Source organism: Dasypus novemcinctus, chromosome 24, assembly GCF_030445035.2.
Source record: "Dasypus novemcinctus isolate mDasNov1 chromosome 24, mDasNov1.1.hap2, whole genome shotgun sequence".
Classification (NCBI taxonomy): domain Eukaryota; kingdom Metazoa; phylum Chordata; class Mammalia; order Cingulata; family Dasypodidae; genus Dasypus; species Dasypus novemcinctus.
In genome coordinates, this window is record NC_080696.1 from 55315440 (window position 1) to 55341016 (window position 25577).

Here is a 25577-nt window from a genome sequence, read left to right on the forward strand (position 1 = left end):
GTGAGCTGAGTCTGTGCTGCACATGGCACAACCTCCCTGACCACAGCTAACCTGACCAGCAGCAGCCCCCTCGCCAACCAGGGCCAATTAGAATCTCCCCAAGAATGAATGTTTGGGCTCCAATTAGCTAGGGATGGGTGCTAGAATTGGGGACGCTTCTAAAGTTGGGGTAAGAGGGTGTTGGCCTGAGCACTGTGGTGTTTTTCCACCAGGCCTTCTCTGCACCAGTGATTTGTTAAGACATGGGGAAGGTCAGGGAATCTGAACAGTGAGGAGCACCAACTATCTGGGTCCACATCCCTGGTCCACCGCTTCTTAGCTATGACCTTGAGCAAGTTCCTTGACCTCTCAGCTAATTGTAACCTACCTCATCATCGGACTCTTGGGAGGACTGGATGTGTTAGCACATGGATGGGCGCAGGTCAGGGAACACGGTCAGGCATGCACTAGATGCTCAATGAGTGTTAACGATATCATCATCATCTTGCTAAAATGTCAGCTATATGGGGCAAGGATTTTGGGTTGTTTTATTCATGGCACACCCCAGAACCTGGACCATGCCTGGTACATATGAGGAATCCAATAAATATTTGTTGAATGATCCACGAATGAAGATTCTATACTAAATGGAGAGAGACATGGAAACAGCCTCCTAACTGCTCTCCTTGACCTCTCTCCTGTCCCCTCAAATCTGCCCTCCATCAAGAAATCAGTGTCAGATTGTTTTTTCCTTGCTTATAACCCTTTGGTGGTTTTTCCCATCTTCAGAAGAAAAACCAAACTTTCCCACATGGCTTCCCAGGTCCTGCGTGCTATGGCCCTTTCCTACCTCTCCCGTCTCTCCCTCTGGCCCGTCACACTCCAATCCCACTGGTCTCCTTCTTAAAGTTCCCTGCCGGGGCCTGCTTGTGTGTGCCTCAAGGCATTTGTACATGTGGTTGTGCATCCTCCAGTTCTCAGCCCCAGTCTCTCTCCCAGGGAGACCTTAACCAGTGTGCTTCCTTATCTACACAGGCGCCTCCATTTTACACGCCCAGAACCCAATGCCCTGCTTCATTGCACTTGCCATATCTCGTAGTTTTATCATTTGCAGAGTAATTTAATTAATGTCTCTCTCCCCACTAGACCACAAGCTCCATGAAGAAAGAGTCCTTTTTTATTCTTCATTATATTTTAGCACCAACCATAGTAAATGGAATAAAGTAGGCGCTTATCAAATACTTGCTGAATACATCTACTTCTTCAGTGAGCAAAGAAATCTTGGACCCAGCTTCCCAAGTCCAGGTTCTCCTTGAGTTGAATCTCCTGCCTCCTCACTTGCTTCCCTTTTTCTAATCTGCTGTCAGTGAGTTTCTCTCTATCCTATTCCTCAAAGCTTTGACTCAAAAACACAAAGTAGCAACCTGAAAGCCAGCAAGTTCCCTTTCTAAAAGAGCTCAGTCTAGATTACTAATGATATGGAGACATTTTTTTTTTTTTGAGACATTTTTTTTCTGTCCACAAAGCAAGTTCTAGACAGTGACAAGGAAACTGGTACTAGGCTATCTCTCCCACTGTAAACAACTATAAAACAACAAGCATACACAGGGCAACTGCTTCCAGGTATTAGACAACAGGTGGTACAAGACTGTGGCTCCAGAGAGAAAGGAAACATATGAGGTGATCCCATGGTCACCCAGCTCTCTGCTGGGGACAATTTTCCCATATGCACAGTGGGATGTTAGAGTTCTGACCCAGTCAGAGTGGCAAGACCTCCCCACCAGGCATCCAAAAAAGATATGCTTTAGGACTTAGGGCCATGACTTAGAATAAGGGCTAATCTCGACCCTCCCTGACAAAGCCTAATACCAAGCCTCGATAGATCCACAGGGGAGAGTGACTGAAGGCTAAGCTCCATCAAGGAAGAAGGGCAGGGGAAACACCTTGGCCTTTCTACAGATTGACTCTAATGAGGTATAAATTCAAGCCTATACAAGTTTAAATGAACTATCTTTAGAGGAAGATAAAAAGCTAGAGTCTCTATAGTATCCAATATACATTATCATCCACAATGTCAATATTCAATCAACAATTACTAGACATGTAATGAAACTGGAAAATGTGAATTATGGTCCCAAAAAAAAGCAGCCAATAAAAGCAGGTCCTTAGATGGCAGAGACAACAGAGTTAGGAAAAGCAACCTGTAGGATTTATAAGTTCCTAATATGATCACAGAAGTCTTTAACCAGGAGTGCATTCCAAAATCAACTATGGAGTATTTGGGGTTTTGTTTTGAAGTGTATTTGTCTAGGTTCCACCCCAGTAGTTTCTAATCAAGTAGTTTCACTGAATGCTCACAAATCTTCATTTTTAACAAACACTCTAGAGGGTTCTGAAGCATACTGTGAATTAAGAACCAGAGTCTTATCATGGGATACTTCTATTTTAAGGCAAATGCAAAAAAAAATTTTATATTAATTTAAATAGAAGGTTCTAGTTAATTGAGCTCATTGGTGGGTATCAGCCAGTGGTTCTTCATTAGCCAGACTCTATAATTAAGAATAATATTTCAACTCTAATTATTTTGGAGGAAAAAAGCATATTTCTCTAGTCATTTTGAGAAAAACAATCTGAGGTTAAATCAAAAGCCAAAGACATAAGAGATATTTGGTTAAGAAAAAACAGGAAGAAATGATCATGGCATATTGTTAGGTAAAAAAAAAAAAATCCGAGTATATAACATCTTCACTATAACATCAAGTATATAAATACATAATAATAGAGCTTGCCATGATTGTGAATAGAAAAAAAAGGCAAAAGGAAACATATCAAAATGTTAATAGAGGTTATTTTAGGTAGTTTGCTTACATGCACTTTTAATTTTTCCTACTTTTCTGTATTTTACAAGAGTATGTTGTTTTTCTTCAGTCGACTCTCATCTAAAACTTGAACATATGATGCTGATGCAGAAACTTGTCAACATACAAATTTCTGCAAAACTCTAGCAGTTTCCCAATCAGAAAGAGAAAGGAAGAAGTACCTTGAAAGTGAATTATCATTTCTACCTCTATGCCGCTCAAGAAGACTTTCTTTGTCTTCTGAGTACCTGGATTAGTTTCAGATAATAATTCCACCTCAAATTTCCCATCCCTCAGAAGAGTAGGAGGCTATGATACATATCTCAGCCTAATAAGCAACAGGTAGCACCTTAACAGAAATGGATCACCCAGTGACAAACAAAGGACAAAGAAGGAAAAGAATTCAAATTCATACCTGGACCACAGGGTGGCCACCAGTTGGAGCTTTGACAGCACCTCGGCTACCTTCTGTCTCATAGTGGGCCCGGTGATGTGGCTTGGGCTGCACCTCGATCCGCAGCTCATAGGAGCCTGACTGGCTGGTCAGTGGCCACTCAAGTGGGGGGAGAGATGCAGTCACTGGGATGCTGAAGGAGGAACAGAATTGTCATATGAACCTGTACAATAAACGTAAATGGCCCCTCTTCTAAAAATCATGTCCAATGGGCATGTGAATAAAATTCTGGGTGTAGGGGAGATGCGATTTCTCAAGTACAATGGGTAAAGACTCTTTACAAGATAGAACTCATCATTCTCCTTTGCATTCTCTTCCATCTTGATGAAGACAATGTGACTGTTATCTTAATTTATGAAACTAATTTCAATATATTTTAGATTTGTCATGTTTCTAACTGTTAAAATTTCTTTTTCTCTGGGAATTTTGAAGAGTAGTCACCTTCCACCTCTCAAAAACACTGCCTAACTAGAATTCTTTCCTTTTCCAGAGGAGTGAACGTGGAAGAAGGACTACTGTAGTGGGTCAGAGGTCCCATATGTGTCACTAACTTGCTGGGTGGCTTTAAGCAAGCAACCGTCACTCTCTTACCCTCAGCTTCCTATAAATGCATGAAATGGGCCAGATGGCATCTGAAGGTTTTTTCAGCTCTTCTTGTTTTTGGCAGATGATCTCAATGTACATTTTGAGGAAAGGCCATTTCCAATCACAGTTATTACTTTTAGAGTCAAGTACAGAGCATCTATCCACAGGGAGGTATCTGGCTTTGGTATTGACAAGCCCAACCACTCAGATCCCTACTATTAAAAAAGCAAAGGGCAAGAGCATGACTGGAGTTACATTCCAAGTTTAAGTCCCAGTTCCGCCACTAACTTAGCTGTGTAACTTTGAGCAAATGCCTCTACCTCCCTAAGCATTAGTTTCCCCAACTATAAAATGGGGATACTGAGATCATATAAAGTGCTAAGCATAATAAGTGCCCAGTATAACTATAATTTTCCTGTAATGTATTACATATTTCAAATAACTAGTTTTTCCTGTAGATTACCTAGCTTAGTTATGACATTAGGGACCTGCGTCTTCATATCTGAAGTCATAAGCTCTTTGAGGGCATGTGGTAAGTTTCACTTTCTTACAGAGTTTCAACATACACATCAGGTACCTGATATGTTGTTAGAATTACGGTAATTAAGACTTGACTGAGGTCTTGAAGAGCTGTCTAGAGCTTTCATTCTGAGCCTCAGAGAATGTAATGACATTTTCCCAAGACATAGCAAAGGCTTCAACTCATGTCTTTTTGACTGCCAGTCCAAGCTCCCTCTACATGCCCACACTGCCTCTTAATTTACTATTTTAGTCAAAATAGGTCCCAGAAAATATTCCACTCATGGAATGCCTCTAGAACCAGGCCTGACATTCAGTAGGTACTCAGTAAATATTCACTGAAAGGAAGGGTAGATGGTTGAATAAATAAATAAATGAGCAGTCTTATTTCAAAGAAGCCCTGTATATTCAAAGTAGCTTTGACATGGCAAATGCATGGATTTGTGCCACTGTGACCTGATCTTGCACAAAGGGCAGAGATTAATCCAATCAGCGTATGTTTTCCCACTATGCCCTGAGCTGCTAGAGGCTGACATTATCAACTGATCTCCATTAAAGACTTGCAATGAAACCAATTCATTCCTCTATCATAGCAGCACCAACAGGAGGGTTGAGGGGAACACCCCCATAAGCTCCGTTAAGTGCCACAGCCCAACTTAAACATCCAGACCGAGTTAAAATACTATCCTCACTACACAAGCAAATCCCTATCCCTTCTTCCCAGCCATATTGCTTCCCAAAGCCCCTGTTCCAAAGAAGTTCTACAGCCATCGTTGTAATCTTAGTGTATCCAAAGTGCTTTTATTTCTGCCTTAGTTAGAATACCAAGATGTCGTCTAGCTTCTGTCCATGATTAAGGAGCCATATACATTAATATTCTTATTATGTATGGAAGTTTAAATTTTCAAAACCAATGTTTATAAAATAAGACTCATAAAAAAATCACTTCAGTCCTCTAGTATTGAAGTAGTAAAAAAAATTAGTGAGTAGAAGACTCAGTGAGATATCTCTAAGTGTCATCTATAGTTTTCTTTTTGGTTCTGGAATAAGTCTTTGGCAACTGAAGTACAATCTTAAGAACTGGACCACTGGAGCCATTGGAGCCAGTCTAAATTCTGCATTTGACTTCCAGCTCTCTGAGATAAATGCTACCGTAAGATTTCCCTGAATACTCCATCCTCTCAAACTTATAGAAATTGCTTGCAAATACTGCACTGGACAGCATGGATTGGCCAAACCTCTCATATCAAGTCAGAAAATGGAAAAAGAAGGACTGTTTAAACAATAAGGTTAATAATATTATGTATCATAATCATATTTTATATTAATGTTCCTCCCCACTCTCACTCATTAAATAAAATCATGTTGTAGAGATTGATTTGTAGCAGAAAGAACAAAGAATCAGGAATCCTGGATTCTAGTTTCCAGCTTGTTATTAACTAGCTGGGCAATGATGGGTAAGTCACCTCACTTCTCAGAGCACAGGCTCTTAATCAGTACCAGGAATTAGTCATAATCAGCATTTCCTAAGGTGAATCTGTGACACTTTGGTACTGAACTTAGAATACCCTGGCCAAATGAACTTTGAAATCACTGCACATTTTGTCCACTAGTAGGAGTGGCCTAGAGAATACTAGGACATTAAATGCTCTGAGAAGGCCTGCACAAAGGAATCTATTAGCTCTGTTTAACCTAGAAATTCCTTTTTTTTTTTTTCATTTTATTATTTTTTTTTTATTTTTTTTTTTAATTACATTAAAAAAAATATATGAGGTCCCATTCAACCCCACCGCCCCCGCCCCCCCACTCCCCCCACAGCAACACTCTCTCCCATCATCTTGATACATCCATTGCACCTGGTAAGTTCATCTCTGAGCATCACTGCACCCCATAGTCAATGGTCCACATCATAGCCCAGACTCTCTCACGTTCCATCCAGTGGGCCCTGGGGGGATCTACAGTGTCCCGTAATTGTCCGTGAAGCACTATCCAGGACAACTCCACGTCCCGAAAACGCCTCCACATCTTAGAAATTCCTTTTTTTAATAACATTGACTAACCCATTGTAGCACTGGTGTTCTCAGAACTTGCTTTAGAGGAAATGCCAGACTGGCCCTCTCTACTATCCACTTCAGTCTGGTGTGAAGGAGAGAAAGGCTCACTGTCAGGGCCTCCTTCAACCCCACATCAGTCAGAACAGCTTGATCTTGATCAATTTTAGTCTTCAATATTTTATTGAAATATCTCAGTATGTTATCCAACTCAATATTTTAGTCTTTAACACAACACTTTTATTGTGGAGGCTTACACTGGCTAAAAGCTAAAGCAGTTTGAAAACCACTGGAAAAGCATTTAGTACATAAGGCCTCAGATTCTCCATCTAAAATGGATAGGATAATACCTGCTCTTAGCATTTGTGGGCCTTGACTTCATTCTTATCAAAATAAAGATAAATAATAATACTTACCAAACTGGGTTTATGTAAGAATTGAATGAAATAGTACATATAGAGTAGCTAGAATTATCCCTGGCAAATAGCAAGCAACCTGAAACACTGGTGCTTACTATTATCATTAGTCTAAAGACAATTTGTCAAAGAGGAAGCACTTCCCACACATCAATATACAGGCCCTGTGCCAAGCACTTAGCATTTATCATCTCAGCTAACCCTTGCAACAACACCACGAGGTAGGTGCTATTATCAACCTCATCTTACAGACTTTGAACCAAGGTCCCAAATGGTGCTCAGTAAGAAAGAGTGTCCTGATAACTTACAATGTCTGCTCTGAGCATGGCATCAGAAAGGTGCTCAGTGAGAAAAGAGATCTTGATTGATTAGCAATGTCTGCACTGGGCACAGCATCAGAAAGGTATTCAGTGAGAAAGAGAGTTTTAATTGATTAGCCATGTCTACCGTGGGAACAGTATCAGAATTTGGCACCAGAGATGCACAAAAGATACCCGTGATCACACATCCAAGAGTGACAAAGCCCAGACTCAGAGCCAGTCCTGAGAGACCCCAAAGATGAACTGCATGATGCTATCCACATGCACCTCTGCAGCGTGCCATGATTTTTAGTTCCTCAAGGATAATGCCTCCCACATTTTATTTTTTTAGGGTCTCCATATCACCAAGTACAGTGCTGAGGCACACAGTAGGTACCAATAAACACCAACTCCTCTTATAATCAAAAAGTAGATTGCATGTATTAGGGCTGCTCTGTGCTCACTGAATGCAGGCTCCATGAAGGAAGAGATTTTTTGCCTACTTTGTTCACTGCTGTATCCCCAGCACCTGTAATATTACATGGTCCACAGTAGGTGCTTAATAAGTACAGTTGAGTGAATGAATGAATGAATGAATGAATGAATGAATCATCCAGGTGCCATACAAGCAATCATATGTACCGCCTGAGTGCATCCTCATAATCACCACCTGATGAGTCAGGTACACTTATTAGGAAACTGCGGCTTCAGTGGCAGAACTGGGATTTACCTCCCGTCCACCTGCCTCTAAAACCCCATGTCCATACCAGGAACCCTTTCCTTAAAACTAAACTATGGGAATCTCATAACCTGTAACGAATGTTCCACTACAGTGTGGTGTGTTGACAGAGGGGTACTGTATGGGAAATCTGCACAAGTGCATGATTGTTTTAGAAGTTCACAACTTCTGTAATAAAAACATCTTTTAAAAACTAGTAATAGGGTGAGTTGGAGGGAAAAATACACTAAATGTAAGATATGGACCATAGTTAGTAGTAAAATTTTGACAATATTCTTTCATGGTTTGTAACAAATGTTTCACAACAACGCAAGGTGGTGTTGGTGGGTGATGTATGGGAGCCCCGTACAATGTTATGCGTGTTGGTTTGCGAAGTGCTCAACTTTTACTACATGCCGGTTTAAGCATGTTCATGTATGAATGATACCCTTACAATAAAATTTAAAAGAGGAAAAGAAAACTAAGCTCTGGCATGAATCCCTCTCAAAGCCCGACTCACCTGCAGATGGGAATGGCAGGCACCAGCTGCTTGGGCCAGGCAGGCGGCACCAGCAAGATGGACTCGGGGGCCGAGTTCCTCCGCTCCTCCTGCTCGCAGGGCGCCAGGAACTCCACGGCCGGGTAGATGTGGCGGGGCAGGCCGGCCTTGGGCGGGGCGGCGGCCACGGGCGACGGGTCCGGGCTGGTCTTCCACATCTTGGGGGGGATCCCACAAGGCGAGTCGGGAGACGAGGCTGTTGAGGGCATCCATGAGGACGGCGGAGCCCACCGTGGGCGGGTACCCGGCCGAGGCACCGTCGTCCCGGGGGACCACGAGAGGCGAGGGCTGGGGCGAGGGGCTCCGGGAGCGCTGGGGTGAGGCTCCGGGCAGCGGGGCAACCAAGGCCTCGGCGGCGCACGAATGCCTCCGCTTGGCACCAGGCGATGAGGAGCGGGAGGCTGGACGGGGCACGGGCGAGTGGCGGCCCAGACGGGTGTCCTCGGCGAGGCTGCTTCGAGGTGACATTATTGGCGAGGTTCTGGGGGAATAATGAGCAGGGATGTTTTGAAACTGGGGGCACAGGTCGTCGGGCCCGCCGTCATTTGGCGAGACGCAGGGCGAGGTGTAGGGGGAGAAGGTGTCGGAAATGAAGCTGGCAGAGGAGCCGCTGCTAGCGGGGCTCAAGCAAAGCGGCTCGCGGTAGCCCTCGAAGCCGGGCACGGGCAGGGTGAACCTCGGGCCGGCCGCCGCCCCCTGCACCGGCAGCTGCTCGACCAGAAGGCCAGCGTCTCTGACGTGGAGGGGCCCCCCTGCCTGCATCAGTTCGTGGGATGGAGTGATCTCGATCCGAGGGCTCAGGCCCGAGGCCCCCACTGCCTTGGCCGGGCTCAGAAAGTTCTGGGGCCCTGCCCGATCCGGCTCTCCGAATCGGCCCGAGGGCTCGCCAGAGATACTGGGGTGGGGGCTGTATGACTTGAGGCCATAGTCCAGGACAACATCGGGGTACGCAATTCCAGAGGGTGGGCTGACGGCCTTATGTGCATTCGGCTCTTCTGGAAAGAGAAGGGGGGAAGGAGGGGTCTTTTTAAGCCTCTAAAACAGAACGTCCAATGCAGAGCAGTCAAGGGCTGGGTTTTGTTTTAGGGTTTTTCGTTTTTTTAATCCCACCACACCAAACCCCAAGCTACAATCTCCATCCCTCTCCGGAAGGAAAGTGAGGCCATTTTGTCCCAGGTCCCTTAAAGAGAGAGAGAAGAGCAGAGGGGTTTTGTTGCAGGTGCACCTGGAGAGCCTGGGAGATGTGGGGGGCTAAGGACTTCCAAACTTTTTTAAACACAACCCTAGAAGAAACACATTTTTTTTTCCCACAACCCAGTTCACACCATCACATACACCCGCAACTGAAACAAAAACTTCACAGCGCAGTACTTACCCTCCTATGAGGACACACCCTCATCTGCCCTTCTGTTCAAATGCTCGCCACAGCCCCTTAGACCGGGGGTTCTTAACCTTTTTTGTTCCACGGACCCCTTTGCCAGTCAGAAGAAATGAATGCTACTGTAATTTATTTACTGTATACATTCATAAGTGAAGGAAATGCTAGGTGTCAGTTAGAGGTCAGAGAAAATAAAGATAATAAGTTGATTTTTTTCAATTCAAACTCATGAACCCGCTGAAATTTTTCCATGTACCCCCTGGGGGGTCCGTGGATCCCTGGTTAAGAACCCCTGCCTTAGACAGGTTTCTATCCTACCAGTGGGTCGTGCCCCCAAGTTTGAAAAACACTGATCTTGGCCAATCTAGTCATTTTACATTTTACAGGCCAATCTAGTCATTTACATTGGCGGCAGGATGTAGAGGCAGACGCTTGGGCTCTGGGTTCAAATCCCGATATTCATGCCCAAGGATAAGTGGCTTCATTCAGAACCAGGACTCCTGACTCAAGCCTCCTCTTGAGTCATTTTCCAGATGAGAAACGAAGCCCAGGGAGGAGAAGGGATTCACCCCAAAATGCAGCATGATTAGAACTCTTGCAGGCCCCCGCAAGGCATGGCTGTAGCTATAGAGTTTCCCAAACTATAAAAACCCATGGATACACAATGACTGATTTTTTTTAATGGTGACTGTGTACTTCGGGCTTCCACCACCACTTCAAAAGGACCCACAGCTGGAGCATGCTGTTTAAATAAATCGCCTTACATCACCTGCCGAAGGGTGCTGCCTCCCTCCCCTCACTTTCAGTTCAAGTCTCAAGCCCGTGTCTTTCTTGTCTTCTCAAGCAGGTCGGGCTTGCCTCCTGGGCCCACACCCCGTCTCGATCATCTCTTTCCCTCCCTGGATCCTGCACAGGTCCAGGCACTCAGGGCTGCCTGGGAACTTCCTGCGGAATTAGTGGGGGAACTGACTCTTTGTTCCCACCGCTGCCCAACCCTCTTTCCTTCCCGGTTTCCCACATCGGGGCAGAGGCCCCTCCGCCCTCTCTGTCAGCCTCTCTGGGCAGCCTGGACTCCTCTCTGCCAATCACACCTCACACCCAATTCATCAGCAAATCTTGACTGCTCAACCATCAAAGCATAAACCGATTCTTCTCCTGCCCCCGGCACGGCCCCTACAACCACCCTGGCCCAGCCCCCATCGCCTCCTCCCTGGTCACACTGTTTTCACCCTCACCCCTTTTGAAATGTTCATTGGCAAACCCCAGTTTAAAGGCTCCCCAGGATTCTTTAAGTGGGACCTCGGATCTTCGCCCCTGGCCCTGGCCTGGGTCCCCGCCACCCCTCCCTGCCTTCCCCAGGCTCACTCAGCCCCACCCCCACGACACCCAGTGGGCTGCTCCCTCCGCCTGGAAGCTTCACCCCACCCCCACCCCAGGACCGTCACACTGCGGGTCCCCTTCTTCCTGCCTCTGCTTAGCCTTGTTAGACTGGCCCATCAAAAGGGTGCCTGCACCCCCAGGGCGCATCACTCTCCCCCCCTTTTCTTTGCCCATCTTTTTCTCCCTGCACCAGTTATAGCTGACATGACATCAGCTGTTTACCTGTCTAGGGAATCTCACCCCCCTAGACCCAGGGTCAGCAAACTATGGCCCAAGGACCAAATCTGGCCCACAACCTGTTTTTGTAAATAAAGTTTTATTGGCACACAGCCATGTCCATTTGTTTTCACACGGCCTGTGGCTGCTTTTGTGCTACAGCCACAGAGTTGAGCAGTTGCAACAGGGACTGTGTGGTCCACAAAGCCTCAAATATTTACTGTCTGGCCCTTTATAGACCCCCTGCACTAGACTCAACCCTAGCAGGCGGGAACCACGTCTGCTCTAGCCCAGGACCGTTTGCCAAGCACCTCGCACTCACAGGCACTCCGTAAATGGTGTGTGTGAGTGACTGGATGAATGAAAAAGCCAGGGAAAGAATCGTGTTCAAGGGCCTGACAGCCAGAACTGGGGCCTCTTCTTGAAATTGTGCAATTGGCTCCAGACTTGGGGAGCTGGGTGGCCAAGCAGGCAGTCCTCCACCTCCTTGGAGCCCACTTTGGGCCATCCTGAGAAAGGGCTACCTGCTTTAGCTGAGCTGATCGCGTAAGGTCCAGATGATGCCCCCAATTCTCCCCTCTCCCCCCCCCCCCCCAGGCTGAAAGCCCAAAGACGGCTTCCCATAACTCTTAGGATGAAGATAAATGGCCTTGGCCAGAGCTGCCCGGCCAGGCCAGGCCTGCTCCCCAGCCTCACCCCTCTCTCTGGACTCCAGCCAAACTGGCCTTCTTTCTGTTCTTAGAAAGTGCCCGGGAAGCGGATGCGGCTCAACGGATAGAGCGTTCGCCTGCCATGTAGGAGGTCCACAGTTCGGAACCCTGTGTGTGGTGAGCTGGCCCACACACAGTGCTGCTGCTCACAAGGAGTGCTGTGCCACGCAGGGGTGTCCCCCGCATAGGGGTGCCCCCACGCACAAGGAGTGCGCCCTGCAAGGAGAGCCACAAAAGTGCAGCCTGCCCAGGAGTGGTGCTGCACACATGGAGAGCTGACACAGCAAGATGATGCAACAAAAAGAGACACAGATTCCCAGTGCCGCGTGACAAGAATGCAAGTGGACACAGAAGAACAAACAGTGAATGGACACAGAGAGCAAGACAATGGGGGAGGGGGGGAGAATAAATAAAATAAATCTTTGGGGAAAAAAAAAGAAAGTGCCCAGCTCCCCCCTGCTTAAGACCTGGTGCTGGCTGTTTCCCCTGCCTCGACGGCTCCTCCCCCCCCCCCCATCCCCACATACCTGAAGTCACTCAACCCCACAGGCCCGACTAAAATGCCACATGTTCCGAAGCTTCCCTGACCTCCCTGACGAGGGTTCCTGCTCCCTGCATATGTGTCTTCTTTATCATCTCTCTCTTCCCCAACCTCCAGCTCCACCCCCACTGACAGTAAATTCTAGGAGGACTCTCTCCACACCGTATTTCCAGCCCCTGGGAACAGGCCTGCCACAAAGCAGGCCACAAAAAGTATTTGTTGGTGAGCTGAACAAATAACTGAACGCAGAAAAGTCTATGTGAAATGCTTAAACCATTGGTAGAAAGATGCTAACATCCAAACCAAACGGTATAAAGAAACAACCACTAGTGAGGGGAATTGGGTAAATACCTATGGAAATTCCAAACACACACATTTTGGAAACCAAGCAATGCCACTCTTAGGAATTGTCCCACAGTTATACCCTCAGATGTGCCAAATGAGGTGTGCATAAAACTAGTCACTGCAGCTCTCTCCATAATTCCAAAAATCTGAAACAACTGAACATCTGTGGAAGACAGATTAAATTCTGGTTGGGTCATATAATGGAATACTATACAGCTATAAATGGGGATTAAAGAAGTTCTTTCTGCACTGATATGGAATGATGACCAAAATATAGTGCGAAAGAAAGCAAGATGGGGAAGCAGATGTTGCTCAAGTGATTGGGCTCCTGTCTACCACAGAGGAGGTCCAGGGTTCGATTCCCAGGGCCTCCTGGTGAAGGCAAGCTGGCCTGTGTGGCAAGCTGGCTCCCATTTGGAGAGCTGACCTGTGCAGCAAGCCGGCTACCACATGGAGAGCTGGTCTGTGCAGGAGTACTGGCCTGCCTGGCAAGCTGGCCCGAGCAGAGAGTTGGCACAGCAAGATTTTACGACAAAAAGAGACACAGAGGAGAGATAATAAGAGATAGCAGGAAAACGGACTTTGGCCCAGTGGTTAGGGCGTCCATCTACCACATGGGAGGCCCACGGTTCAAACCCCGGGCCTCCTTGACCCATGTGGAGCTGGCCCACGTGCAGTGCTGATGCGCACAAGGAGTGCCCTGCCACACAGGGGCGTCCCCGCGAAGGGGAGCCCCACGTGCAAGGAGTGCGCCCCATAAGGAGAGCTGCCCAGCGCGAAAAGAAAGTGCAGCCTGCCCAGGAATGGCGCCGCCCACACTTCCCGTGCTGCTGACGACAACAGAAGCGGACAAAGAAACAAGACGCAGCAAAAAGACACAGAAAACAGACAACCGGGGGAGGGGAGGGGAATTAAATAAATAAAAATAAATCTTAAAAAAAAAAGTATCTATTTAAAAAAAAAAGAGAGAGAGAGCAGACCAGGGAGCTGAGGTGGCACAAGAAATTGAGCACCTCTCCCACTCCAGAAGGTCCAGGATTGATTCCTGGTGCCACCTAAAGAGAAGACAAGCAGACACAGAAGAACACAAAGTGAATGGACACAGAGAGCAGACAATGAAGGGCGGGGTGGGGGAGATAAATAAATCTTTAAAAAATATAATAAAGCACGATGCACGTGCATAGTACAATAAGGAGGGGGGGCGAGAATATACACACACATGTAAACGTGTGCACACACACACTTGCTGATGGATACATCGGCTTCTTCTGAAACAATAGGTAACAAAGACTTCCTCTAAAAAAGGGAATTACATAATTGGGAGATAGTGGCATGGCAGTAAGGACTTTTTGGTTTCTGTATCATGTGCAATATTACTTATTGCCAAAAGAGTTTTTTTTAATTATTATTTTAAAGTTGGAGATGGGAGAATGACATAATATATAGCAAGGAAACTCTGGGTTTAGAAAGCAGGAAGTCAAGAATCAAGTCCTGCTCTGCTACTAGCTGTGTGACCTTGGACAAGTCCCACCTTAAGCTTCAACTTTCTCAGGCATAAGAGACTGTATTCAATTGGGTGAACCCGTTGGTTACTTTGGCTCTAAATCCTTTGATTTTCCTAGAATGTGTAGGGTCTAGAGCTCTGGTGAAGCCACCGTTTAATATAAACTTGTATTTGAACACACACACGTGTGCACACACGCGCACCTGTCTTCCCAGCAGGTCACCTAGCAGAGGTTTGTAATCCACGAAAAGATCCACATCAAAACCACGTTCTGGCGGTGGACTTGGTCCAGTGGTTAGGGCGTCCGCCTACCACATGGGAGGTTCGCAGTTCAAACCCCAGGCCTCCTTGACCCGCGTGGAGCTGGCCATGTGCAGGACTGATGCGCGGAAGGAGTGCCATGCCACGCCAGGGTGTCCCCCGTGTAGGGGAGCCCCACACGCAAGGAGTGCTGCCCAGTGCGAAAGAAAGTGTAGCCTGCCCAGGAATGGTGCCACACACACACGGAGAGCTGACACAGCAAGATGACGCAGCAAAAAGAAACAGATTCCTGTGCGGCTGACAACAACAGAAGCGGACAAAGAAGACGCAGCAAATAGCCACAGAGAACAGACAACTGGGGTGGGGCGAGGGGAAGGGGAGAGAAATAAATAAATAAATCTTAAAAAAAAAAAAAAAAAAAAAACATGTCCAAGGACCTTCTGAGAGTCCACTGCTCTGCGCAGCAGCAAAACAAAACACAAAAGTCTCTTAGCAAGAATTCCAGCCTTATCAGAAAAAGGGCATTCCCATCTTATCAAAAACACTCCCTCAGCTCGGATCTGAGCAGCCACCCAAACAGGGCCATAGAAACAGCCGCTTACACACCCTGCGAGCATTTAAATACCCAAAATCCCAGTCAGCTAAGTCCCAGTTAGCTGAGCAAAAATATTTAAAGCATTTGCATTTATTTTAATTAATCCAAGCAGCAGAATTTTTTTTTCCTCTCCAAGGCAGTGAAAGTTTACCAGCAAGCAGGAAATATGAAGGCAATATACAATCATTTAATTTTTAAGTCCTCTGGGTGTTTGGCAGCAAATTTCCCAGGCACATCATCAAAACGTTTCTTTAAGTAGCTGGGATCCCTCACTATTTCTCGTTAAACTGCCACCCTCACAGAAGTTAGTTTCATCTCAAAACTACCAAATTTTCTCAGGAGGGTTTCTAAACCTCTTGCTTTTCTTATCACTTGCATGATCTTTGCTATATCCATGTGCCACTGGTAAAAACTCCTGACTTATTATTTCTATTTAAATTGACTCACAGGGTACTTTAGAAATTGATTTATTTCAAAAGGAAACTTTACATTACTACCTGAAACGGAAAATCGGCGTCATTTCCATAAATAGAAGGAAGGGATAGAAAGACAATGAAAATAAAAGTTACTAAATTCAAACAAGACACTGTGACTGGCCAAAGGCTCTGAGCATTTTTCCCCCCTCAATGCTCTTTATATATTGAGGTATAGCTTACATATACAGATTTTATGTGTAGAATTAGGCCAAATATTGTGCACCCTTGTAACCACTACCACAATCGAGATAGAGAACATTTCTATGACTCCAGAAACCCTACTTTTTAAAGGCCAGGGGAAGGGACAGATGGTAAGTTTTAGGAAGATATTAAAGACCCATGGGTACCTAACTGAGACCTTCCTACCCTTTAATTAGTTCACAGGGAAAGGGCACTAAAAAGGCAAGGGCTCCCACGACATGCAATGCACTAATCGATGGACCATCTAATATCATCTCATCTGCCAGGAATCTGCCAGGATGATAACTAGTCCCCAGAACGGCAAGAGAACTCACAGGGAGTAAGAAGGTATGACAGAATCCATGATAGGGGGTTCAGAGGTTGCTATCCTAGATCCTCTGTGCCTTCATGCCTTTGCCATGCCGTTCCCCTTGCCCAGAATTCCCTTCCAGATAGCCACCCTGAGAAAACCACGATTTGTCCACTGAGACATTCCTTGGGCCACCTCCTCCTAGAGGTCCTCCCCGATCACCCAAGATGGATGGAGCATCCCTCCTTCTGTGCTAACAGAACCCACAGAGTTCTGTACTGAAATCTGTCCACGGGGCTGTGACCTTTTTGCAAGCAGAGAGGGGTCATTAGTCAATAATAACAATATCAAAAGCAGCTGACAGTTATTGACAACTTCCATGCCAGGCCCCGCGGCGAGCTCATTACATGCAGCAAATTAACGAATACTCACAACAACCCATGCGGTGGGGAAACCGGGCACCAAGTGTCCAGTCACCTCGCCGCGGCCTCACAGCTTGCACCCAGGCAGCCCGGAACGCACGGCCCACCCCCAGACCAGCCATTCTCAGCCTCAGCACTGCGTCATTTGAGCCGGGCCCGTCTTTGCAGTGGGGAGTTGTCCTGTGCACTGTAGGTTGTTCGCAGCATCCTGGCCTCTACCCACTAGGTGCCAGGAGCAACCGCGCCCCAGTTGTGACAACCAAAAATGTCTCCAGACACTGCCCAATGTCCCCTGGGGGGGGCAGAGGCCAGCTGCAGCCCTCCCGTGGTGCCAGCACGCAGCAGAGGCCAATAAAAGACCATTGAAAACACCAACCCGTGAGTCATGCCCATGAACCTGAAATGATTCAGAAATGAGACACCAGCTCACTGTCAGCCCGAGCAGGTACACTGGCTCCAGAGGAGACATCCAAAAGTTCTAATCACGGTCATCCTTCCTTCGTCAAGTTCCTGGTCCCATGAATATTTGAGGAGACTCTGGCTGGACAAGATCACTGGGGAAGCCACTCCAGCCCCACATCAGCAATGGGGCTCAGCCAACGGGGGAGCACTGTGTCGGGGCCTCCCTGCTCCCCACTGCATGAGCTCAGGAGCCGCAGCGTCCTCGTGTATAACAGAGGAGGTGACGCTGGTGACAGCACCAGGCTGGGAGGCATTAGTTAACCAGCTCCACACAGAGCCCGAGACGGGGCGCCGCAGAGAGCGCACACTCAAAAAACGGCGTTAGGATTGTCATTGTTGCTATTGCCACTGTGGAAAGAATGATCTTCTAAGGGAAGACTAGCCTTTCCCAGCTATGGTGCTTTATTTTACAACAACTAGCACGTGTGACACACGCTAGTCCCCAACCCCTCAAAGAGCATGTTAAAAAATGGGGAAGAAATTGTTATAAAAATAAAATAGATTGGTAGGCACAGTGGAAATTCTCTTTTTCATCACAGATTCTGCGCTTCAGCAACTGTGTGCAGGAGGTAGAAAGTGCTTCCATCACCGCCTCCGCTCCCAGCCTTGTACTCCTTCTCCTGGTCTACCTGGAAGTCGATCAATCAGACCTCACTGAAGTGCTGGTGCCTCGGTGAGCTGCCGTGCAATAACAAAATAGATAAGCACCAACCTTCTGTGCCGTGAGCTGTACACCAAGAACCCCTGTGTGCATTTCGCGGGCATTAGTACCTTTGTCTCGTAGGAGAGCAGGTAAAGGAGTGTTCCCATTTTGCAGATGGGCCCCTGAGGCTCTGAGAGGCTGAGTCACTCACCCAGCATCACACAGCTTCTAGGGGAAGAGCTGGGATTCAGTCCCAGCAGCCCCCTAACCACTATGCTACCCTACTTCTCATGAAAGGGGTCATTTCCGGGATGGTGACACCTTAACCCCAACACAGGGAGAGGCGATCCCGCCCTGGAATAGGAGCTGCAGCAAGTCTCAGGGCACCCCTGTTTCCCTGGAGTCGGGCTGCCCCGACAACCGAGGACACCCATTCCTTTCTTCTGCAATGTTCGTACCCCCCACCCCAATCTGCCCCACGATGCAGTCGGAGGGTTTTTTTAAATCCCACTCAGGCCACGCCGCAGTCTCCACTAGCTCCCCTCCTGGGTCTCTCACGCAGCCCCACAGACACAGGCCAGCTCTGCAGTGTCCGTTCAGCGCCAACCCTCGGCCCGACAGGTCCCTTGTGAAAAAAGGAACAGCCAGAGATCACCTTCCCTGTCGAAAGCTGCAGGCGAGGAGGATTTTCGGGAAGCAGAGTAGAGTTACCAAAATAGAAACCCAGTCAGGGAACTATGCGAGAGGTCTGTCCTTTTTTTTTGGGGGGGGGGGGGTAAAGTTACGCGGCACTAAGTGGCTTAAAGAACTTGGAGGAGCGCAGAGCCAGTGTTCCCGCCTCTGCTAGGGCTGGGGTCCCAAGATTTGGCACCCTCCAGACGGGCAGCAGGGCCCAGAGCTGTGACCCGGCCATACTGGGACATCCGGCCCCTGAGCAAAGGAGCTTCACCCCGACGTGCGGTGCAGTCCCAGGCCCCAGGTTTGAGACATCACAGTCTGTTGTCATGACAACGCCTGGGATGCTACAACCTGGCACCGCAAACCTGCAGGGGAGGAAACAGGAGAAGAGGGAGGGTACAAACCCTGCCTCCGCCGCTCTGACTGCTCTCATAATTTCTTGCACGTTGGGGGCTGCAAGAAATTTTAAAAAGGCACCAGAAGGCGGGCGGAGTTTTCATCCTGTTGGCTTGCACGACTTAGAGGACTCTCTCTGAAAAGCTGCAGTTGGCTTTCAAACAGTAAATTCAACACTCAGCAACTTTCCAGAAAGTGCCCCACAACCCCTACTGCCGTCCTCCCTCCCAGGCACCCAAAACAGTCCTTGGATTCCCAGTCAATGAATCGTGTGTCTTAATAATGACGGAGGAGCAGGCGGTCACACCCTTCATTTAGGTGACACATACAGACACAAGGAATGAAAGGCAAGACATTCCACCCGGATAAATCAGGTCCAGAAATGCCAGAAAGGGATGGAGGGCAGTTTACCATGCTGTCTGGTCCAAGGGGAACCGCTAGAAAAAGCAACCCTGAATGCGACGCTCTTTGCTACTTTGCCCCAGCTAAGACAGCCGTCTGTCTTCACCAGACAGCGCAGAAAAGAGGGCTTGGTATTGCTTCCCAGGCAGTCTGCCACGAGGCCAGGCTCCCGGGACACAGGGCCCAGGACGATTTACAAGCAATGAGCCTTACAGACAGGCTGCTGGCAGGGTCGTTTGCAAAAAAGCATATGCAGCCGGGCGCTGACACGTAAGACTTTTGGAGAGGGGTGGAGAAATGGATGGAATCTGCAAGCAACCCACATGCCTTCAGGACAGCTTTCGGATGGGGCTGGCAGGGCCCAGGCATTGTGTCTAGAGACGACACCTCCACTCCATCCTCCAAATGGGGTGGAAAGCACTGCCTCTTGCTGAGTTAAGCATTGCTGGGGCCCTCCTGCCTTCAAGAGGTTCAGAGACTTTCACTTCTTTATTCATTCTAGTAGCAGATGTTCACTGTTGCGAGCCTATCTCTGCAGCTTACAACAACCTGGGAGGCAGGTACTGTCCACACCTCTGTGTTTCAGGTGGGAAACTGAGGCTTAGAGGTGCTGTGTCTCACCCAAGGTCAAAAAAACAGACAGTAGCAACTGAGATTCAAATTGAGGCATGACATATTCAGCAAAATGCACAAATATTAAATATACGTTTCATGTCTTTTTACATAGGCATGTGCCCACGTCTATATCAACCACTCAGCATGTTTCCAGCCCCTGCCCAGCACTGACCCCTCATCCAAAGGGAACCACGAGCCTGACTTCACACACCATAGACTAGCTTTGCCTATTCTTGAACTTGACATAAATGAAACCATACAGGGCAAGCAACAAGTCTTGCTTCTTTCACTCAATGTTATGTCGGAGTTCCATCCACACTCTGTGGCACTTCGTTCTTTTTCACAGCTGTATAGTACTCCAAGTTAAGAATATGCTAATTTGTATTTATCCAAACACCCTCTGTTTTTAACCAGGATGGTCATTTGAGATTAAACTTGTGATTGGAGAGGTCTGTTTTTAACAGAAGAAAGTCCCCCAACTCTTCTCCAGTGCATGGCAGAGAGCAGGGCTCAGAGCAGCTTCCTCACCAAAAGGAGAAGGAAAGAGCTGGTCAGAGAATTAACCAGAAATAGACTTCAGATAATCATCCCTCAAAAAACAGGGCTGGCCACAACTAAACCCACCCGCTCCATCAAAGAACCCTGGCCTGAGCAGGGGGATGGGGGTGAGGGGACTTCCCTTTTCATCCTCTAACCGACTTAAAAAGACCCCCCACCCTTCCAACAGCCACATCAGAGAGCTTCATCCCTTATGGATTCTCATCCCCGCCGGCACAGCCTGAAAACCCGATTTCCATCTTTCTTTCAGCCAACTTAAAATGCAAGTGGAAACTTCCCCTTCAAGAGAATGGGGCCCGTAGAACTCTTGGCCAGGAGCAGAGATTTAAAATTAATACCTTATTGACTGACGGGTTCTTTATTTACATTTTTCCCCAGGAGCTCTCATTTCAGTGCCATGTTCCCAGTGGCGGGCACACTTAATCGGTGGCCCCTGCCAGCCCTGGTCAATAACGACATTCCCCTCTTCTCCATGGCAACGAGATGATGTCACCCTTTGCCAATTTCAGACCCACCACCCACCCTCTTAGCTTTACCCAGGTAAATGGCCCCTTTCTCCTGTCTTTCAAGTAATGTTTGCAGGCACTTCAGACTCCAATTTTCCTCCCTCCTTGAACGCCACCCCCACCTCCCTTTGGCAGGCTTGCCCCAGCAGGTCTGTTTTGATAAGGAACTTTATAAATCCTGAGCTTGTGAGCCATTTTCTCCCTTTCAGAAAGCTCACCCAGGCACGGCTCTATTAAGTTTCACATGGGAAGGGCTGGCTTTATAAAACGTATTTTACTCACTAAAGCAGGCCCAGCTGAGAACATGCTCTTTCCCAACACATCAAATCAGGAGGCCTGGAGCATCTCAAACACCTACTCAGAAAAAGCTATCTCCCCGCCTGGCTTTGTAGTTTATATTCTGCCTTTGGTATATTTCTTTTGCAGAGGAGAGAGAGAGAAAAAGAAAAACAACAACAAAAAAAAACCATTGATCTAAAGGCACAGGGCTTTAGATCTACATTCCAGTTTATAGGAAATACAGGGGACAGAGGAACATGTTAAAAGACATCAGGATGCAAAAAGCAAAATCCAGCATTTGAGGAACTGTATGAGGAAAATGACCTTGTTTCTTCAACAAATAAATGACAAGAAAAGCAAAAGACAGATGGGAATGTCTATAGAATAAAAAAGACCTAGAGGTCATGTCAACCAAATTCAGTGTAAAGATAATGTTTGAATCTTGGTTCAAACCAATTAACAATGCAAAGGCGTTTGTGAGACATGTGGCAAATTTGAATACTGGGTATTTGATTGTAAATAATTATTGTCTTTATTTTTAGGTTTGATAATGGTATTATGATTTTTTCCCAAGAATCCTTATCTTTTAGCCATACATACTAATCCATTTAATGATTAAATATTTTGAAATCTGGACTTTGCTTTAAAGTTGGTAGGAGTGGGGGAAGTGGGGAGAAGGGTAGAGATGAAATAAGACTGGCCCTACCTCTCTCTAAGCCAAACTTAGCATATAAATGCACTATGTTTCCCCCCCACACGTCCCCCCACGCCTGGGGTGGGACACGATTCCCTGGCATCAAGGGATTATTCCCAAGCACCAATTAGCAATGCCGGTAGAGAAACTTCTTGACCAAAAGAGGACTATATTAAATACAAATGAGTTTTTATGGCTAAGAGATTTCAAAGTGGGTCGGGAGGTCATTTCAGAGGTTACGCTTATGCACGTCTCAGCAGGATCTCAGTGAGGGCCACGGTAAACAGTGCCTCAAACAGCCGGGCTCCGGAAGGCTCTAGAGACATTTAGACACTACAGGCAGGGCAGACAATCCAGGAATTCTGCACCCTATCAGTGGGCTTTACTTTGGAATATATGCTCCCTAATGTAGCAGAGTTACTCGTTTATAATTTCCCTACACATGGCTCTTCTGTCCCTTTTATTTGAACCTATAACTACTCTCATTAAATATATGTCCCATAGACTTAAATCTTGGGTCTGCTCATAGTCTGGTTGAGCCCTGAATCTCAGCAGAGTTGCAACTTCTACTCTCCAGTTCACTGGACTTGCCCAGGACAGCTAACAAAAGTTTGTTGGTGGACATCACCCATTCCAAAAAGCAGAGAGTATCTAAAACCACAAGCAAGACACTTCCATCCATCTGCCCCATGGGATCTAAGCCCTTTCTCAATCAGAAACAGAGTGGGTGTCACCATCCCCAAATCCTCGAGATTGAGGAATGAACAAAAAAAGGGGGAATGCAACTATGGGCTAAAGTAGACTTATTATTCTAGTACTGGAAAAACTTGTATCACTAATATAAAGGCAGTGGCCACCAGAGGTTCTGAGGGGAGGGAGAGGGACGAATAGGTGTAACACAGGGCATTTGGGGGACATTGGAATTGTCCTGCATGACACTGCAATGATGGATCCAGGCCACTGTACATTTTGCTGAAACCTATAAAATTGTGCGATGCAAAGTGTAAACTGTAATGTAAACTATAGACTATAGTTAGTAGCAGTGCTTCACTATGTGTTCAACATTTGTACCAAATGTACCACACTAATGAAAGATGTTGTTACTGGGGGAAAGTGAGGGAAGGGGAGGGAAGGTATGGGATTCCCCTACGTTTATGATGTAACATTTATGTAATCTACAACTTCTTTAAAAATAAAAAAAATTAAAGTTAAAAAAAAAAAAGAGATTGGCCCTAGGTTGTTAATTGTTGAAGTTGTATAATGGTACATTGGGAATTAATGACACCATCAGCTCTACTTTTGCATATTTTGGGAAAAGTCCATCATAAAAGTTCAGGAAAAGAGTCAAAGGCAGCTCCTCTTGCTCTGGGTAACCAGGTGGGGAAACAGACAGCCTCTGATCCAAGGGGCCTGCAGGAAGCTCCCAAGGTCAGGGTCTTTACTTCCTTCCCTGACCTCAGTTTGGGAATGATCAGCAGAAACCTAACCTCGCACCAGCCCAGGAAAGTCAAGTTTAGCCTGAGCTCTGCAGAGTCTGTGGTTATTTCCTGTGGGGGGGAGGGGGAAGGAGGAAGTGCCTTCTTGGAGGGAAACCACAGGGCATCCCGCACGCTGCACTTTCCAGAGCTGCTCCTTCCTGGCCCTGGCTTGGGGGCCCCAAGGGACCACTGCGAGAAACCTGGGGAGACCCTTCATCCCCCAGAGAGGCAGCCACAGGGGAGTGCCCCGGTCGCAGAGTCTGGACAATTGGGAACGCCATCGCAGCCAGCCACGTGCCAGGGCTGAGCTTGGAGACAGATGAGAGATTTTAAAGCCCCAACTGGACACACATCAGGCTCACAGAACTGCCTCTAGTGCAGGACTCCAGCCCAGGTGCCAGTGCCTGCTGTCCCATTACCAGCCTGCATGCCCCTTCATTTCCCGGCCCAGCACCCGGCCACCACTAGCAGGACTCATCAAAGCCCAAGGCCACGACTCTCCTCCCAGGAGCCAATGGCCTCAGAATTCAGGAGAGCTAGACCCCTTCCTCAGAGCCCATCACCACCGCTGCACTGCCCTCACAGCACCCCAAAGCCCTGCCTGCTCCTGGCTTTCATCACGCTGCCCGACAAAACTGCACATCAGCCCGTGTGGGAGGGCACAGTCCAGCCCAGAGCGGGGAGAGGGGAGCGGTCATCGCCAGCCCTACTTTACAGATGAGAAAGGTGCAAGACCAGAGAACGAAGCCTCCACTAGACCGCTAATAAGGAATCATAACTTTTCATCCATTTATTCGACAAATATTCGCTGAGTGCTTGCTATATGCCAGGCGCTTCTGCTCGGCTAAGGCCACTCAGGTAGAAGGCAGCTATGCCAGAGCTTCAAGCCAAGACACTCTGGTTTCAGATCTGGTGCTCTGACTTGCCCAAGCGGTGGTCTCCAGAACTGGGGGACAGGAGCACCCGGACTCCAGAGGCAAGTGTGATGATCCACTGGGATGTAGAAAGAAATATAAAAATAGCATAATTCTCATTTATATCTCACCCTTTTCCATTTCTAGTTTTGCTGTATGCTTTATAATGAACATATTCCCATTAGGACAGCAGTAAACATACCATTTATAATTATATAAAGGGAAACAGCTTTGCAGTTCCTCAAAAGATTAAACATAGAATTACCATATGACCCAGCAATTCCTCTCCTAGTTGTATACTCTAAAAGAACTAAAAACAGGGAAAACTAAGGCAGGTACTTGTACACCAGCATCCATAGTGGCATTATTCACAAGAGCCAAAAGTTAGAAACATCCACCAAGTGATGAATGGAGAAACAAAATGCAGTACAGGCACACAGCGGGATATCAGTCAGGACTAAAAAAGAATAAAATTCTGATCCATGTGACCACATGGGTGGACCTCAAAAACGTGATGCTGGGGAAGTGGATGTGGCTCAAGCAATTGGGCTCCCGTCTACCACATGGGAGGTCCAGGGTTCGATGCCCAGGGCCTCCTGGTGAAGGCAAGCTGGCCCATGCGGCAAGCTGGTCCACACGGAGTGCCAGCCCACGTGGGAGTGCCACCCCATGCCGCCCCATGCAGGAATGTCAGCCAAGAGCTGGTGCAACAGGATGATGCAACAAAAAGAGACACAGATGAGAGACAATAAGAGATGCAGCAGAACAGGGAGCTGCGGTGGTGCAAGAGAATGATCGCCTCTCTCCCATTCCGGAAGGCCCCAAGATCCGTTCTGAGAGCTGCCTAGTGAGAATACAAGCAGACACAGAAGAACACACAGAGAATGGACATAGAGAGCAGACAATGGAGGGAGGGAGGAGAAATAAATAAATATGTCTTAAAAAACAAAAAACAAATGTGATTCTAAGTGAACTAAGCCAGACACGAAAAGACCAGTACTCTGTGATTCCCCTTCTATGAAATACCCAGAATCAGCAAATTCACAGAGACAGAAAGCAGCTGAGAGGTTCCCAGCGGCAGGGAGGAACGGGCAGTTATCACACAACAGGGAGAGTTTCTTGGTGGAGTGATGAAACTGTTTTGGTAATGCATGGTGGTGACCAGAGCACAACGTTGTGGATGTGATTAATGCCAC

General features: G+C 47.3%; 1 protein-coding gene across 1 annotated transcript in view; it reads right to left on the reverse strand.

Annotated features, from left to right (window-relative positions):
- Positions 1-25577, reverse strand: part of NFATC2 (nuclear factor of activated T cells 2) — a 145440-nt gene that overhangs the window by 113791 nt on the left and 6072 nt on the right. Inside the window, 3 exon segments of the mRNA XM_071211790.1 lie at positions 3253-3424; positions 8400-8623; positions 8625-9433. Coding sequence (XP_071067891.1) covers positions 3253-3424; positions 8400-8623; positions 8625-9433 — 1205 coding nt within the window.